Source organism: Vanellus vanellus (genome assembly GCF_965231255.1).
Source record: "Vanellus vanellus genome assembly, chromosome: 2".
In the NCBI taxonomy this organism is placed as follows: Eukaryota; Metazoa; Chordata; class Aves; order Charadriiformes; family Charadriidae; genus Vanellus; species Vanellus vanellus.
In genome coordinates, this window is record NC_138906.1 from 115,790,432 (window position 1) to 115,808,991 (window position 18,560).

An 18,560-nucleotide genomic window follows, 5' to 3' on the forward strand; every position below is an offset into this window, starting at 1 on the left:
CTGCAATCCAAACAGTCTGGAAACAGCCTGTTGGTTCAACAGCTCCAGTCTCTACAGTCTGGCTCATCAGACAGGAAAACAGCAAAACCGCTTCAAAGCCCGAATGTTGATCTGTGTTAGCTGGGTACAGGCTAATTTCATAGGACGAGCGCTTCAGTCAGATACATGATCGGAACATTCTTTCCTCCTGGTTACGCTTTTTCTGCAGAAGGGTATTTTCCAGTAGATTGAAAAAATACTTGCTGTTGGCAACTGATGTGACTACCTGTATTAGCCCACTGACACACTAGTGGAGATGTGTTTTCTTATTGTTATGCTTTACTTTCAACAATACGTATTTTCAACCCCAGGTCTTTTCAGTGGAAATTTCTGTGGCCTTTACCTTTTATTTCCAAAATCTAGCGCAACAAGCCCAGATTCAGACCTGTTACCATGTTTCAGTTTTATACTTGCAGCTATTCTACCTGTGCTTTCCACACACCAGCACTTGAGGTGACTCGTAGGCTCCTCTGCTACTTTTCTGCACAGGGCGTGAGTGAGGTGTACAGGGTACATGTTCACAGGCACACTGTAGACAAGCAGGTTTAACCAGAAAGCTGGATTCTCATGTGATGCTGGTTTCCATTTCTTGCCCACTTCAATCACTCAGCAAAAGTAGTCCCGGGGACATGCGTAATTGTCTCACACGCAGCAGTTTAAATAAGCCACTTACCAGCAGCTGCTTGAACTGCACCTGCATTTTTATTATTATTACCTGGTACTGTTAGATTCTAACAGCCTTTACTCCTGCTGTTCACTGCACGCGCTCTATAATATTATCATCTCTAGCATTTACAATCCAGCAGTGTTCCAGCACTTCCACACAGAAACGAGGAAGTCTTTCTCTCCATTTGCAAGTTCACCAAAGAGCACTGCCAAATTCAGACCACACGGCAAACACCTGGGGCATCGTATGTAATGAAAAACACGACACAGTTAGGCAGTAACAATGCTTTATTTTTCATTAGCCACAATTCATAGTTAATATATCTGGATATTCCTCTATTTCAGTATCTCAGTGAGACCTACTAACAATACAATTTGAAACATGCAGTACATACGCAGAAGTAGCCTGTGGCACGGAAAAGCAGAGAGAAAAAACAGAGCGCCATACCTTTCCTACAGTACCACGCTTTTCTCCATCAGGAGCTTAATTCCGAATATTTGCATTACAGAAACTGGCCCTAGACATTAAGCGTATCCATACTGTGCCAGGCGCTGTACAGATAGCACTGAAACAGAGAGCAAAACAAAAGGAAGAGGCATAATTTGCTGGTCGGCATGGTAAACAGCAGTTACGTGTTTCTCAAGACTAATAAGGTTATCACAGGAGCGTCTGAGGCACTGCCAAAGAAAGAAACAGCATGTCATGAAACTGTAAAAGGCAAGCTCCTTCCACACTGGAGGGAATTCTTGTATAGGATTCAGAAATCCTTAAAAGATTTAAGACTGTCAGTTCTACCTCCTGAATGTGAATCGCTGACATTACTACAAAAACAAGCCTGGCAGTTTTGACTACCCAGGCAAAATATGGACTTCATTTCATTCTGTCTAGAAGTGGGTAGAGAAAATAAAATCTTTTCATTAACAATTTAAAAAAGACAGCATGGTCCAGCTGGAGAGCAATTCACAACACGTATTAGTGCATCACACAACATCAGAGGTGACTCAGGAAGGGACAAGTTATCAACCTGATGAAAAATGTCACCGTGTTGCTCCCAGAGGATGATTCCAATATTCCAGTAACTTGTTTATATTGCTGTAACGTTCAACACAAGTGGTTATTATGTTGAGACTTTTTTTTTTTCTAGCAGAAGTGCTGCATTTTACACTAACGGCAAAATTTTAAAGTTCTATTTGCCCCCAAATTATCTCGCTGAACGCTGTGCCATCAGGCTAGCGCCTCGTGAACTGGTTTCGAAATGAAGAATCGGAGGGGGGAAATCAGTAGCGCAGTCATAGCTTCCACCTCTTTCTGGTGGCCGCCCCGCTTCTCTAAAATTCAACCCCCCAGGCGTTTAAACAACGGAAACGGAGCGACCGCGGATTTCGGTTTGGCGGCCCTGTTCCCCCATCCCCCCAACCCCCCCCCCGTGACACACGCAGAGGACACAACAGCCTTTAAACCACCGACCCCCGCGATAGCACCGTAACGCGCCTGTGGACACCCGGGGCTCCGAGACCCCAGGGGGGCGCCCGCCAGCCCGCACCCGCCGGATAACCGCTTTTTAAAAAATCCCGCCTAAATTACTCCCCCGCCTTCCCCCCGCCCGCCGCCGCCGCCGCCGCCACTCCTTTCCGAGAGCCGCCACACCGCCGCTGCGGGCGCGGGCCCCGCGCGCACTGCCGGGCGCGAGCGCCCCTTCCCGCTCCGCCGCGCGGCTCGGCGCGGCCCCGCCCCTCCCAGCGCCGCTCAACGGCCGCACGGGCGCCTCGCAGCTCGTTCCCTCACACCCCCACCCCCTTTTCCCGCCCCCGCGCCGGGCTCGCCGCCGGGCTCGCACACGTGGGCGCAGGCGCGGCGGGTGCCCGCGGCGCGGCGGGAGCGGCTCCCCGCCCCCCCCCGGCTACGACCGGGGCCGCCCCCAGTCGCCGCGGTGCGCGCCACTGCTTCCCCCCCTCCCCTCCCCGGCCCGACCCGGCTGGCGCCGAACGTGCCCCCCGAAAAGGGAGATGGAGCCGGCGCGCTCCCCCCGCTCCCCTCCCCACCTCCTCCGCCTTCTCCACGCTCCCCGGCACCGGCGCGCCCTCCTCGCACCGCGCATGCACGTACCCCCCCCCCCCCCCCGCCCCCGGCGCGCGCGCGCGCACTGAGTGCTCGTGCCGGAGGCGGCGGTGACGGCCGGAGAGACGCGCGCAGACCCCCCCCCCCGGCCCCCCCCTCCCCAAATTCCCCCCCTTCCTCCCTCCCTTACCCCCCCCCCCTTCCCCGGCCCCCCTCCCGCGCGGCAGCAGCGGCGGCAGCAGCGGCCCCCGCGCTCCCCGGGAAGTGCGGCTCCGGGCGCGCGCGCGCGCGGGCGGGCGGCAGGTAAGCGCGAGCCCTCTCCCCATTTCCCCCCCCCCCACTCCCCCCTCTCCCGCCCTTCCCCCTCAACGCCCCAACGGCAGGGCCGCCGTTGCGCTGCGCGCGCGCCCTCTTTCCCTCGCGCCCCCTCTTCCCCCCCCCCCCCCCCATTCCCCGGCTCGTGGCCGCCGCCTCCCGCTGCTGGCGGCCGCAGCCGTTAAAGCCCAGGCAGCTCGCGCTGGGTGAGATGGAGGCGCCGCGGGCGCGCCCGCCGCCGCCGTCAGCAGCTGGGAGCCGTCGCGCGCCCTGCCTCCCGCGCGCGCGGCGGGGGGAGGAGGGAGGGCGAGGAGGAGGAGGAGGAGGAGGAGGACGACACGTCCAGCGACGGATGCCCACGTTGGGACGCGCGGGCCCCGCGCGGCGGCCGCAACAAAGGGGCGCGCGGCCGCGGCTTGGCAGCGTCCGGCTGGCGCCGCGCGAGAACCGTTGGGGCGAGGAGGGGGGGAGGGGAAAGAGGGCGCCGCCGCCGCCGCCGTCGTCGTCCCCGCTCAGCCCCGTGAGGCGCCGCGGGGCGCGGGGGGGAAGCGCCGGGCTCGCTCTGGAGAGAGGCCGCCTGCTGCTCGCGGGCGCCCCCGACGACGGGCCGGGAGCGCGGGCGGCGTCTCCCTGCCGCAGGGCCGCGCCGGCAGCCGCGGGTTCCCGTGGCGGCGGCGGTGGCGAGCGGGCCGCGGCGGCTCGACAGGGCCGGGCCCCGCCGGGAACCCGCCCGCGCCGCGTCCCCGCCGGCGGGTGCGTGGAACAGGCGTGCGCCTTGGCCGCCTCTGCCGTGGCGGGCACGGCAGCCAGCGCCGCGCCGGTGCGCCCTCCCAGCCGTGAGGGCTAACGCGGCGAGGCACCGAGCCCGTCTGGGACGGCGGCGGCAGGAGCTGCACCGACAGTTACAACCTCAGACATGTTCCGTTCCTGTGGTGGTAACGGCAGCGTAAAAAATGTGTGTGTCGGTGTAGGGATAATTAGAATTACCCCGCGGAATAAGTAGCCCGCTGGCAACGGGAGTTTCCCCCTGCCTTGACCCAGCGCTGGAGGTGCTCTGGTCAAACGCCTACTGGGCTCCACTCGCAGAGTAGTAACTTTGTTTCTTTCACCCATTACTTGCCCCAGTGAACTCGGCAACACTGTCTTCAGCCAATTACTTCTCTTGTAATTGATTCTCGCTTAGTAGATCTCAACAGATTTGCAGCAAAATTGCATATTGTTTAATAAAACGGGGTGGGATTGCTGCTAGATTACTAGCCGTGATGTTTTGCTGTTTGCTTAAAAAGAAAGCAGCATTTTTTCCCAGCTTGCAAAGAGCTCTAAATGGATCCTGTTGAAATAGTTGTTTGTCCTGCCCTTTTCGGTGCTGGACTGATAAATTTTCACGGGGTGGTAGACCCAGACAGCCCAACAAATTACACGCAGTGTTTCTTGGTTTTGTTTTCTTTTGTGTATTTCAAATATTTACATGCTACCTATCTGGCTGTGTTAACATATCATTACTTAGGACTGAGAAAATAATTTTGGCTTTCCTCAGTTTTCTTGTAGCCAGTGGCACTATATGCTGAGATGCCAGACCTGCAAAGGTATTTGTAGGGAGCCAAGCGTTCCCATACGTTGTTAAATACCCAGTGGTAAGAGTGGAAGCTGCGTACCTGTCAGCTGCTTTGGTTTCACGTATAGTCAAGGATAAATTAGAATTTAGGTAAGGAGTTCCCAGGAGCTCTGTGCCAGGTGATGGAGGATTTGTTCAGAACCAAACATTAAATTTCCTTCCTCTCTGCTGCATTTCCTGATTCTGTCACAATTAGATGCCTGTGGGAGATTGGGACTGAATAATTTAAATTACACATTTTGCATTATCCTTCTGCTGTTCAAGTATCTCCATTGCTTGGAGATCTGGTATCCTTGGTGTCTCTTTCCCTGGTCCTGGATGCGCACCCATCCACAGCCCAGTCTGCTGTCTTTGGGGATGTGTGCTCTGCTTCCCGGATGCTCCACTAGGCTTGCTGAGCTTGCTAATTCAGCAGGACACCAATCACCTTTTTGATGGGTTGGTTACTGGATTTAAGTTGTTGATTTCTGTAGAGTTTTCTCAGACTTTTAGATGTAGTGCAAAGTAAGTAGCAGGAAAGTGGAGTCAGGGAAGTGAAGCAGGCAGAGGAAAGTAAATATGTGGTTTATGACAACAGTGCTATCAGATCAATTTATGCAGTCACCTGCAGAACCAGTCAAAATAACTGGATATTTTAACAGTGCATTTTGTATAATTTTAAATAATTGAAAATGCCGTGTTTTAACACACAAATTTAAAACAATTTTTTTAACAGATTTTATCATTTCTTAAAATGTTTTCATTTCATTTATGTCTTTCAGGCTGAAGGTGGCCCATTGTAAGTGTTAATCATCTGTTAAATATTTAATAATCAGAAAATTTCCTGCATTGTTCATGGTAAGGCTTATATTTGATATTTCATGTTTAGTGTGTTATGCTGACACATTTAGAGTACATTTTTTAGTACTAACATTTCCTTTAGCTGTAAGAGTGTCTTCTACTGCAGTTGGATCATAAATTTACTGGGAATTCCAACCTCACAGGGCAAGTTTCCATTTTGGACAACTGAATCAATAAATATTTGAATAAATTAATATATTGATACAAAAAATTATCCTTTAAAAATCACTATGTGTCCTGTAAAGTGTATAACCTAGGAAAAGAACTTTATATGTTCACAATTATAGAAGAAGTTTAAGAGTAATGCTTTTATAACCTGAAAGGCTTTTTCTGGTCATATTAAGCAAAAAAAAATTGGCAATTCTTTCAGTATGTAAATGACATTGATTATTGGGATTTTATGACTTACACTACTTTATACTAAAAATTATGAAACTTTCCCTTGATGTTTCACAGGAGTTTTTCATCAGTATGTCTGAAACCATTAAATATAATGACGACGATCACAAAACTGTCTTCCTGAAAACATTAAATGAACAACGTTTGGAAGGAGAATTTTGTGACATAGCTATTGTGGTTGAAGATGTTAAATTCAGAGCACATAGATGCGTCCTTGCTGCCTGCAGTACCTACTTCAAAAAGCTTTTCAAAAAACTGGAAGTTGATAGTTCATCAGTAATAGAAATAGATTTTCTTCGTTCTGATATTTTTGAGGAAGTTCTCAATTACATGTATACTGCAAAGATTTCTGTTAAGAAAGAGGACGTAAATTTGATGATGTCTTCAGGCCAGATTCTTGGTATTCGATTTCTGGATAAACTCTGCTCTCAAAAACGTGATGTATCTAGTCCTGAAGAAAACACACAGTCCAAGAGCAAGTACTGTCTAAAAATAAACCGTCCTATGGGGGAACCTAATGATACCCAAGATGATGAGGTGGAAGAAATTGGAGATCATGATGATAGTCCATCAGATGTGACCGTGGAAGGAACTCCCCCAAGTCAGGAAGATGGAAAATCACCTACCACTACCCTGAGAGTGCAAGAGGCAATTCTGAAAGAGTTGGGAAGTGAAGAGGTTCGAAAAGTAAACTGCTATGGCCAAGAAGTTGAGCCTATGGAAACAACTGAATCAAAAGACTTAGGATCTCAGACACCTCAGGCTTTGACATTTAATGATGGCATAAGTGAAGTGAAAGATGAACAGACACCAGGCTGGACCACAGCAGCTGGGGATATGAAGTTTGAGTATTTGCTTTACGGTCACAGGGAACACATTGTATGTCAGGCTTGTGGTAAGACCTTTTCTGATGAAGCGCGATTGAGAAAACATGAAAAGCTACACACTGCTGATAGACCATTTGTTTGTGAAATGTGTACAAAGGGCTTCACCACACAAGCTCATTTGAAAGAGCACCTGAAAATACACACAGGTTACAAGCCTTACAGTTGCGAGGTATGTGGAAAGTCTTTTATTCGTGCACCAGATCTAAAAAAGCATGAAAGAGTTCACAGTAATGAGAGGCCATTTGCATGCCATATGTGTGATAAAGCTTTCAAGCACAAGTCCCACCTCAAAGACCATGAAAGAAGACACCGAGGAGAGAAACCTTTTGTCTGCAGTTCCTGCACTAAAGCATTTGCTAAAGCATCTGATCTAAAAAGGCATGAGAACAATATGCACAGTGAAAGAAAACAAGTTACTACAGCCAATTCCATCCAGAGTGAAACAGAACAGTTACAGGCAGCAGCTATGGCTGCTGAAGCAGAGCAGCAATTAGAAACTATAGCTTGTAGTTAAAAGCTAAAGCAGAAACTTTATCAGAAATAATATAAGAAATTAAATTGAACAAAATCTATTGTTGGTATACATTTAGACTGAGAATTATCTTTTCAAGAGAACATATTTTTAGAGGAATTGAATGCTACATAGGAACACATAGCATTGCTTGGGTAGGCGTTTTAAAACATTTCGGAGATGGGTATTAGAATATGAAATCGTTTTGTTGTCATTAGCAGTATAATGCACTAATACCTGCTTTAATTTGAGAATATGATTGAGTTCTCTATAAAACAGGGATCATCACTGGCTGATGTTTTGTTTCATCTAGTATGGAATACTGCATAAGATGTAGACATTGAAATCAGTAAGTTATATTTAAAAACGCTGAGATCTTGGAAAATAACAGCCATGGAAAGGCAATTTCATAATTGTTAAAGTGTTATACCTACAATTTTTGAGAAACAGATGTTGATTCCCTAAGCTTTTTAGTTCCTCCTTTTTTTCACCTAATGTAGGTGCTAGAGGTTGGTACAAGAGAGTGTAAGGGAGGATGGTGGTCAAAATGAAATTGCTTCTTATTCCATCCCCTCAGATATCCTCTTATTTTAATCAAGGTGGCAAGTTTAACGAAATACTTGCTTTCCTGAAAAAACTGCATTTTTCTCAGTGGTCCTGGCTGGCAAAGCGGAAGGGTCATGGCATTCACCCGTCCCTTCTGTGGAGAAAAGAGTCTGCCCCGTTTGTTTCTATGTTCACTCTTATGCAGCCCCCCTGAGATGGGACAGGGCCACAAAGGAAAAAGGGTGCAGCATGGAGAAGGAGATATTTTCCTTGCTCGGACCCCATAGAAATTAGTTGAAGCTAATACAGCCTTAGGCTGTAGTTTTTATTATGAAACTTTCAGTTCACCTAACCTAGCACAGCTGAGGCAAAGGAGTGTTTCTGGCAGCACAGGAGGATTAGCTGCGCTGGCAAGTGACCAGGTGTCACTGCCAGACCTCCGCAGCTACAGAGCACAACCACGGGCTGTCGCATGCCTTCCCGCAGTGATCAGGCTGGGTTCTGTGTCATGGCTGGTCATACCAGCTAATAGCTCCTGTTCAAGTTTAAACCCTTCTGCCTTCTGGCACACCACCTCTCAGCAAGAGGGAGACGTCAGTGAGTGATTTCAGTCATAAATGATCCAGAATCAGTGTTTGCTAATAGTCTGTTACTTAGAGTTGCCTGTTTTTTTTTCAGACAAGCTGGGGTAGATGCTGCTAATTTAACTGTTAACTCAGAGTCAACAAAATACGTGGTCTTTGGATTGCAGTCTGCTACGTGTAGTCAACAAGAGAAGACACAGTAACAGTGGTAATGTAATCCAAAGGGTTATCAAGCCTTTATTTTAAATTTGTAAATACTACAACTGTTGTCAAAACTTCATTTGAAGTTGGAATGGGAAAAAAACCTGCACTCTTGGGCACGTGGTTGAATGACATTGGTCACTTGCGATACTTATAGCATATGAAAGTGTTAGACCAGTTTCTGGTAAGTTACTGTATAGTAGAACACATCTTGCTTTTCTAAATAGAAATTGAAAATAGCATTTTTGGAACTGTTATATGGAACTATGATTATTGTTTTTTTGTTTGGTTGAGTTTTTTTTACAGCTTCATTTTATTTGTGTACTCACCAGGTTAAGCAGTTATCTTAAAATGCCAATAATTGTTTGAAAGCTGGTCTGTAAATAAAACATGAACTGCATATTTTAGAAAATGTAAACTTCGGACCTTTACCAATATATTTTTTTAAAATGTTGCTTCATTTTACATTCAGTAATATTAGTTTGTAAACAAACTATACATTTTGTATCTGTGCAACATCAGAGGATGTGTATTCATTGCATTTTATTGGTTCTCTTGAGGAACATGATAAATGACCATTGTTAAAATGTTTTACTGTATATGATCATAGATATAAAGATAGTAGGTCCAAAATGGGATCTACTTTTTTTCTAAATATTTCCCTTTCTATGTTTTCTTATCTAAAATTGTGTTCACTTAGATGATAAAATTGGGGCTGATAAGTCTGTACAAAACAGATCTGTTATGATAAGAGTTCAAAAGCGTAAAAGATAAAGAAAGTAAATTCTCTCAAGGTCTTCTATGAAGAGTGCAAGAAATAATGAGCTTAAATTACAGCCATGACCATTTACATTAGACATTAGGAAAACCTTTTAAGGAGTTGAATAATGAATTATTAGAACAGAACGCCTGGGGAGGCACTGCAATCTCCACTAGGGGTGATACTGAAGAATGGGTTAGACAAACATCTGTTAGAAATGGTTTAAATATAGTTAATTCTGCCTTGAAGCTGAGGGATAAGCTAAATAACCTCTCAAGAGGAGCCTCATTGGTTTTTTTGGAAAGTAGTAAATGAAAATGGAGCTTGCTGGGACAGCAGACACTTGAATGGAAAGACAGAGCTCAAGGCTTACAGTTAAAGAAAATTGCCCTCTGACATTTGAGTACAAGCAGTGAGGCTTGTGAATTTGAAATTGTTATAGCAAGCAGGCTTGCATTAAAAGACACACAACTGGAAGTGTGATAACATGTTTTACATCAGAGTAAATTTTGTTAAAGTTTACAGCTGCAAGAGTTATATGAGGTTACAGCTATAAGGGTTGCATGATGTTTGTAGATTTTTTTAAAACTGGGACGGATTGATACATACTCTAATACAAGAGTGTACAGAGGCAGGAACAAAAGTTACTGTCTCACATTCTTTGAACAGGCATAAACACCTTGCATGAGACTTGGCCTTAGCAGTCTGTCACAGGAAAAAAAATCAGTGAAATCAGTGGAATTGCTCCCATGTCAAAGACTTTGAAAGGAGCCTCAGCCTCTTACTAGTTTTTAGCTGCTTAGAGTCAGAAGACTGCTGTATGTTCCTAAGACCAACAGTGACAATATTGATCAGGAAGGCAAAGGCTCGGTTATTTTTGTGAAGTTGAGAATTTTATTTGCAACTTCTACTACTGCTATCTGTTTTAAGGATGTGAAATTACTTTATTTTTTGCTGTTTTTTGAAAGCCAGTAGATAATGTTTTCTTTCCTTCTTAATTGTTTTTATTCAAGACAGGGAGAAGGTCTAGAATACTTAAGCTTTAAGTTTTGGAAAAGGTTTCAGAAAGGAAATGTGGAGGTAACCTTAGCTGTACATTATTGTTAATGCATTCTAAATTAATCCTGTTCATTGTGTACATTCTGGAAGGATGTTAGCTTATATGTTTTGGGGGTCTGTCTGTGAAGTTCAGGTAAATCTGTGCATCTTAAGACATTACTGCTCCCATCTCTCTCCTGTCTGTGCCGGAAGACGTGATGTACAGAAGCAGATGTATGTCAGCTCCAAGTCACAAAGGTTTTCCAGCATGATAAACTGTAAGCTATGAGCTTTGTTGATCAAGGAATGGGCAAATTTTTATTTTTGCTTTTATAAGGACGGCAACTTCTTTCAGATCTTATAAGACAGTGGGTGATATTCTGTCCAATTAATGGGAATTTTACTGTTGACTTTACTGGAGCCAGACTAGCCTAATATTTTAAAAAGGTTTCCAACAACGGGCAAATTAGCTAATTGGTGTTTACGCAGGAATGACAGAACACTATAGAAACATAGATGGCTAAAATAACATTAGATATGAATGAATTGTTTTTCTCAGAATTAAGTAGCAAAAATACCACGCATGGAATGAGTCCTAAACATACACGTCTACATCTATGTTTTGTGAAATCGGAGTCAGTTATGTCTTTAATAGACATAGGATATCAAAAACTCAGTTACTCTTTTGGCTTATACCGAATGTCTGTCCATGTTACGATGTTAGGTGTCCAAGTGGCTTCAATGGAACTCTCTGTATTGGAACTAGGTGTATGAATAGGTATATGCGTGACCAGGGCTTACATGTATATAATGCAGCAACATGTCAGCTGATGTGAAATGAGGTTCTTCTGGTGATCCAAATGAGTCTAATAAGGTCAACACCAGTTGAGATGCTAAACCAAAGACTTCTCAGTTGAAAAAAGATCTAAATACTGAGGAAGTATAACCATTTAGTTAAAAGACTTTGTGCTTTAAAAGACTAAATAACTTAGAGTGAAAAGAAATATTTGAAATAAGAACTTTGCTTGTGATCTTAACTGTGTGTTCTTAAAAATAGTGTGATTAATTTCCAATCCAAATTGTGTTAGCCATGGGTATGCTGCTGGCTTTTTGGTACAACTCAATCTGGAAACTGTAAAAGTTCAGGAAAGAATACCTTCCAGCCCTTCTCCGCTCCCCACCTTGTCTTATCAATATTTAAACAAACACCAGAAAATGAAGCAATTCACAATTGAGTACATGTGTTTTCTTGCTTTAATGTTGTGTTTTCTTTGCTTGTGTTTACTTGCTTTAATCTTTTAAAAGTATTTAGACCTGAAGATTAGTATTTTAAAGGATGTTGTGTGAAAGAAAATGCCTTATTTTGACTTCAGTAGCAAAAGTTTGAGGAGTTCAGCTTCTATTTGTTCGTGTAAGCTACAGAATACTAAATACTCCTCAAAATGTTGCTGTTTACATACCCAAACTGGAGTTCTTTTGAAGATAGGGCCCCAATTTTCTAATCTAGAGGTTGTCTTAATGATTCCAGGGAGTAAGGATATTTAAATTAATTGAGTTAGGTGAGATATAGAATTAAATATCAGATGATATCAGAAAGCCTACCCTAAGCTTAGAGTATTTTTAGGGACAGATTAGCTATTAAGTCTTTTATCAGTTTAGACACCTCTGTGTCTTACAGAAGACACAAAGCATTTCTGAAACAAAATATGTCTACCACTAACAACATACAACTTTTCTGAATGGAAGCATTTACAGATTGGTACAGAACAGGTTAATTCTAGCTAGAAGGTACAGACAGATCTAAGGAATTTTCATCTTTCGGTTAGTCTGTAGATCACAGTAGTATACCCAGTCAGCCAGAAACGTGCATGTTTCATTAAAAATTCCATTACAGCAGTTGGTCTATCATTTGTCTCCATATAGATCTGAAACAATTATAACATTCATTCAGAACAGATGGAGGATTTCCATGAATGGATTTTGTTAAATATGTCATAAGAGTCAAGACATCTCTTCTCAGGAATGATTTTTAAATGTAATACAAGAAATCTGAAATAATAGAATAGCTAAAAATAGTGATTTATACAATATTGATATGTTTTCCCATGTATTTTTGTCCACTGTTCTTTTTATATTTTTTTTGTTTTGCAGGCCCTGTTCCTTTAGATATTTATAGAACTCTGAAACTTTATGAACTTCAGCGGTTCTAATATGAACAGCACTAGAGTTCTTTAAAATAGAAATAGACTTTTGAAGTCTTACTGTTTTTCTTTAATAATCTGTAGCTAAGCATCTAATTTTTTATAGATAGACTTGAGAAACCTGTAGACCATATGAATAAAGTTGTACCATGTCAGACCTGTTCAGTATATGGATATCAAAAAGCGTGGCCAAAGCAGAACTTCTGGATACCTGTATCCCAGATGCGTTCCAAGATACACATTTATTTTTTTTTAAGTCTGTAGTTCTTTAAAGAACATGGGTTTGTAAAATGAGTGGTACGGAAGAGAATCTGAAATTCTTACTGAATGGAAATTCTAAATATATTTTCTTTTTAATAATACTAAGCCATATTGAATAAGTATATAAGACAGTAACTACACACTACATATTGTGCATATAAATAGATTTAAAGCTGTATTTTAATGCAGAAGTAAAATAAATTAATGGATATAATGCATTGAATATAGATAATCTTTATGGAATCATAAGATCATGAGAGTTATGAAAATTGATCATTTCAACTTTTTTCGCGAAAGCTTAAAAGCACTATTCTGTTTTAGAAAAAAATATTTTATGATGCAAACCCATTCTGTTAAAAAACAATAGCCAAAAAAACCCAGACCCTACAGTGCTTACATTTGTAGTTTTCTGACCTCCTCCCAGTGGCCTATTTATACATTTGAGTAATCTGCATATGCAAGCAAATTAGATGCAGGGAAGCTCAATCTTTAGTATATTTTAAAAGACAAAAGTACTCCAAGTTTTCATTCTTCATCAATAAGATCTTTTTTTTTAAGGGTCAAGTGTACCACAAGCAGTGGTTACAGGAACAAACTGTTGTAGTTGCATTGCAGATGGCTCGGACAAGTGGATGCAGTATGGTAGAATTCCACTCTGAGATAAAAAAAAAAACTCACTTCTTTTTACTCTAGAAGTTGAAAATGGTACTGACATGAGATCCTGTGTAACTTTAGGCAGGAGTTCCTCTTCAAGGGAAGTTATCAGTTACCTGTGGATGCTTTATGTCTGTTCTGTCAGTGAGAAGGGTTGCAGTAAAAGCAAGAATATACTGTGAAAAATGTTCTAAACATTGCATTTATTAAACTCTAATACAAATTATATGCAAATTTTTAATTGATGTATTTAGAGTACATTATATTTAAGAACATGTTTTCACTTACTTAAGAAGTCAGTAGCCTCAAATGATAATTTGTTGATTTGTTTTGATTACCTTAACCTCCAATATTTAGAATCAGTGTATAGATTTATTTTTTTCTGGATATGAAAGCCAAGAAGTATTTGTTCATACAGCTCTATTACACTAGAAATATCTAGTTACACTGACTGTCTATATCTGAGCAGCATTTAACCCTTTTTTCTTTACGTTAGGGGATCCATCTTCTTTGTATCCCAAATAAACCCATTATCATTCCCTCATTTCCTGGTAGAAAATAAGGGAAGTTTTCCTGTGATGTGATTAGGACATTAAGGAATGTTTTCTCAGATAGCAATAGGATTTGACCTGACTACTTTGTAGATGTAGAGTTAATAGAAAGTGGCTTCTTCTGTATGGAAAAATAGTTTACAATGGAATGTTTCTCTATATTTATTTCAAAACTTAAGCATTGCTTTTTATTTATTTCTATTCTGCTATAAAACTTCTTTTTTTTTTGAGAATACAGTCTTCTAAAGGCATAGCAAAGTAGACTTTGTATGGTAAAGCTTAATTCTGCTGAAAGAGTGTGTCTTGTTCCTTCTCCCTTCCTTTTCTGCTCATAAAGGTGTCTGGTGAACTTCTGTGCCAATGCAAGGTAAGTAATGGATGTATTCAGGCAGGAGCAGGGATGAGGGTAAATGGAAGAGGAAGGAGCAGGACCTTCTCATTTCAACTGGAGTGAAATGAGTGACACCTCATTCTGTCTCAGTAGCCAACCCCTTAAATTTTGTCTTGTCTGGACAAATCTCATTACTAAGTTATGTTCATTTATTCTTGTTGAATTCTTTCTTTTTGAAAACTTTTCAGGGTTGAGAGGTTCAAGTGCAGCTGAAAGGAATTTCACCTATTTCTCCAGGCAGAATTTACAATGCATAGAACTATGGTAGAGCTAATATTCTGATTACTCATTAATATGCTGGATAGTATGTGCTATTTTCTTAACAAACTAACAGCTGTCAGCTTTGATCCAAAGATGATCTATTCTCAGTGTTCTTAGAGCACAGGAACAGACTTACACTCAAACCTATTTGTCTATCCTAGGTGATAACGAAAAGAGAGAAGTAATGCACCAAGGCAGTAGGCTTCATGTCCAAGCCACAGCTAAATCATGAGATGTTTCCCTGTTTGCAAGTTAAGGGAAAAGCTAAACAAGGCCAAGGCATCAGATCCATGGTGATTTAAGACAACCAAAGGTGTGGTTGCTGCAATTTATTGTCATTCTTTTGCCTGCAGTAGCACTTACACAATGTCTCTGTGAACCACTTCATGGAGAGCCAGAGCACCTGAAAACTAACTGTTTTGAGGCATTTTTTTCTTAACCTTCTTAGGAGCCCCCCATGATTGCCTCAATGCTGAGGTCAGTGGAAGAGCAGCCCCAATTTTGATCGACTTTGGCTATTGTGGAAGACAGCAGCTTTCTGCTTTGTCTGCCATAGTAAAACTGCAAATTGTTGCTAAAAGGGGTAATCATGTTCTCTCCTTTCCTCTCTCGCTGTTACCTTTTGCACCTTTTTCCTCCGTCTTGTTTGCCTTGGATTTAATGGCTTTTATGGCTTTAGGATAAGCCACTTGAGTGAGTTTCTATAACAAAGCAATTCCGTGCTTCAGTGAGTTAGTTTTAGGTTGACCTACCGTGTCGAACCAATTCATTAGATTTGATCCAAGGTAAGTGTCCGGAGCACATAGCTAGAGTTAGAAGAACAAATGGAGCGGGACTTGCCCAACTTTGGCATCACGTTGAATACAACATGATGAAACACAGCACTTGTTGCAAAGTGTTTATGAGAAGCAGCCAGGCGACAGAAAGGACCAGGTATAACTCCTTTGCAATAACTGCTGGTGGTAGACTTGCGGGATTTTTGAGGAGGGAGATGTGTGCACTTCTTTTCTACTTTTTCAGGAGAACAGAATCTGTGGTTTGGAGTTGTGGGAGTTTTTGTTTTCTTTCTTTTTTATTATTTAAATTAATCTGACCCTGTTTGCGTCATCCAACAGTCCTGCAAAGGCTTGAATTGTGACAAATTGCTCAGGTTAGGGAGAAAAGGATAGTTATAAAAGACAATCGGTATTTAATTCACTGAAGGACAAAATTCTGACCCCAAAAGGATGAAAAAATAGGGGTTTGCAACATAGGTTAATGTTTACAAGTGTTAGAAGTAGGCAATATTCACTTTGTACTTACTTAAGTCTATTTTAGATCACTTATTGTGTAAAAATCATCAATCTTTTTAGTTATTGCAAATAATATAAATCCAAAGTACAGGGATAGATTCTGTATTTCATTAGGTGATGTCAGCTAGACTGATTTTGTGCCAAGATTTTTTTTTTTTTTCTGTCTTTCTAGTTTAGGCTTCTGTGGTAAACTTGAAGTTTTTAGAATGATTGGTTTTCATGTCTTTTCAGGTATAAATATGAATCCATTTGAAGGCCTGAATGTAAAAATCGTAGGTATTTCTACATTTCCATTTGGTACTTCAGGTTAAGGAGATTTAAATGTAGTTCTTTGGTTGTGTAGCTGAGGCTGTGGAAACCATTTTTTGGTTGTGTAGCTGAGGCTGTGGAAACCATTCTTTGTCAAGAGTTGCCTTCTTTCACTGAAAAGTTCTTAAGTGGAACTGAATTCTGTTCTGTGATATTTCTCATAGTTTTCTGTGCTTCACTTTTAACAAGACTTTCTTCTCACCATCTGAGCTAACAACATTTGAATATTTTATTTTTACAAGATGCTTTATTTTATATTAGAACTATTATTGATGTTGTTAATTTACACAGTAATATTTTACTAATTCATCTAGATTTACCAGTAAGATTTGTAACAGTCATGGACTCTATATTTTTGCTCTTGAAGTGTAAAATAGAGCTTAAACCTGGATTTTGAGACATAAACTTTGTAATGCTGGTGTAAGGTTTCAATCTTTACCTTTTCAGCACAGTGTGTGAAACCTTATACCCCTGAAAAACAGGAAGATCTCAGTGAATGCTTCTGTGGGAGAGACTTGATTAAAAAAAAAAAAGATATATTCTAACTTTGTTTCTGGAATTCTTGATCGTAAATAAAGGCAAAGAGTTCAGCTGTCTACTTGGCAGAAAGAAAGGAGCAGCTATACCCTTTTGTATTTCAGATGAGTTAGAGGTCTGAAGATAATTGGGCTTGTTTTCTGGAGTAACAGTTATGTACAGCTATACACATCATAACAATTAAAATCATAGAATCATAGAATGGTTTAGGTTGGAAAGGACCTTGAAGACCATCGAGTTCCAACCCCTCTGCCATAGGCAGGGACACCTCCCACTAGACCAGGTTGCCCAAGGCCACGTCCAGCCTGGCCTTGAACACCTCCAGGGATGGGGCCTCAACAACCTCTCTGGGCAACCTGTGCCAGTGCCTCACCACCCTTAAAGTCAAAAACTTTTTCCTAATGTTCAATCTGAACCTGCCCTCTTCCAGTTTAATGCCATTCCCCCTTGTTCTATCGCTACATGCCCTAGTAAACAGTCCTTCCCCAGCTCTCCTGTAAGCCCCTTTAGGTACTAGAAGGCTGCAATAAGATCTCCCCAGAGCCTTCTCCAGTTTTTAAAATGCATGACAGGCGAGTTTGGTTATGCTAGAGTTTTGCGATTCAGTCTGAAAGAAAACCTAAAATAAATCAAAAATTCTTTCTTGAAAATGTCATGACTGCCATCAAAAATAGAGGTATGTTAGAAATGTCTTAATTAAAAATTACCCAATTACCCATTTTAAGGGTTCATAAATATTTTCAATATGAAACATAGGTTTAATTTTCCACTTCAGTAATTAACTTTTCTTTTATCCAGTTGTATGACTTTCTTGTAGATCTCCCATTGTTCCAAGGATGGATTAAATGCAGTCAGAGGGGAGCCCTGATTTGATGGATCTGATAAATTCTGCGAGAGTGAGATGTTCTATTATAGATACTTTTCAATTAGACATGGATTATGCTCTGAATCTTGCTAACCTAATCTAAAGTTTATTGATAATCTACTGATTTAAATCCTTTATTTTGTAACAAGGTTGATGTTTTCAAACATAATTTAAAATCAATATATTATTTGGCCAAGTTATTTAATTTTTAGCCATGCACGATGAAATCCACATCCTTTTGACACTATAGGACAAGTTAAGAAACTGCATTGTGTATTCACTGTTTGTATTTTATATTGCTGTAATTCAGTATACTTTCCCATTCTCAGTTCTTCAACAATCTAAGCTGTTTAGTAGCATGTTAAAATGATTATTTTGATATTTACATTTTTCATATCTTTGTTCTTTTCTTTGAGCATTAAATTAAGCATGTAGTTTAATATTTAGGTTCTTAACATTTATCAAAATGTTATATCTGAATTTATTGAGAACTTTAATGAAATAGTATTTTCTTGTGAGTTTGGAAATTTCTTCATTTATTTTAAAGCTGACTTTTCTTCTCCTTAGTTTGCTGGCTAGCAGTTTTTTTGACATGGGTCATAAATGCTTCTTTGATTCTGTCCTTTTAAGTTCTTTGAAGACTTTAGCATATGCCTAATTTTAGGACTTGTGTCAAGTTACACATACCAATAAGCTGTGGTATGATGAACACTTCTTATAGAAAAGAGGAAGACACATGCAAAAATATTTGTTTTTAATCTAACAAATGTGTTGTCAT

General features: G+C 41.4%; 1 protein-coding gene across 1 annotated transcript; it reads left to right on the top strand.

Moving 5' to 3' along the window:
• Nucleotides 1-1,320: 1,320 nt before the first annotated feature.
• Nucleotides 1,321-7,721, top strand: ZBTB14 (zinc finger and BTB domain containing 14; the record flags this gene model as incomplete). The annotated part of the gene is made up of 2 exons (XM_082499218.1): nucleotides 1,321-1,416; nucleotides 5,991-7,721. 2 exons carry the CDS (start codon nucleotides 1,321-1,323, stop codon nucleotides 7,332-7,334), a joined length of 1,440 nt encoding a protein of 479 aa, XP_082355344.1. The 3' UTR covers nucleotides 7,335-7,721.
• Nucleotides 7,722-18,560: the final 10,839 nt, after the last annotated feature.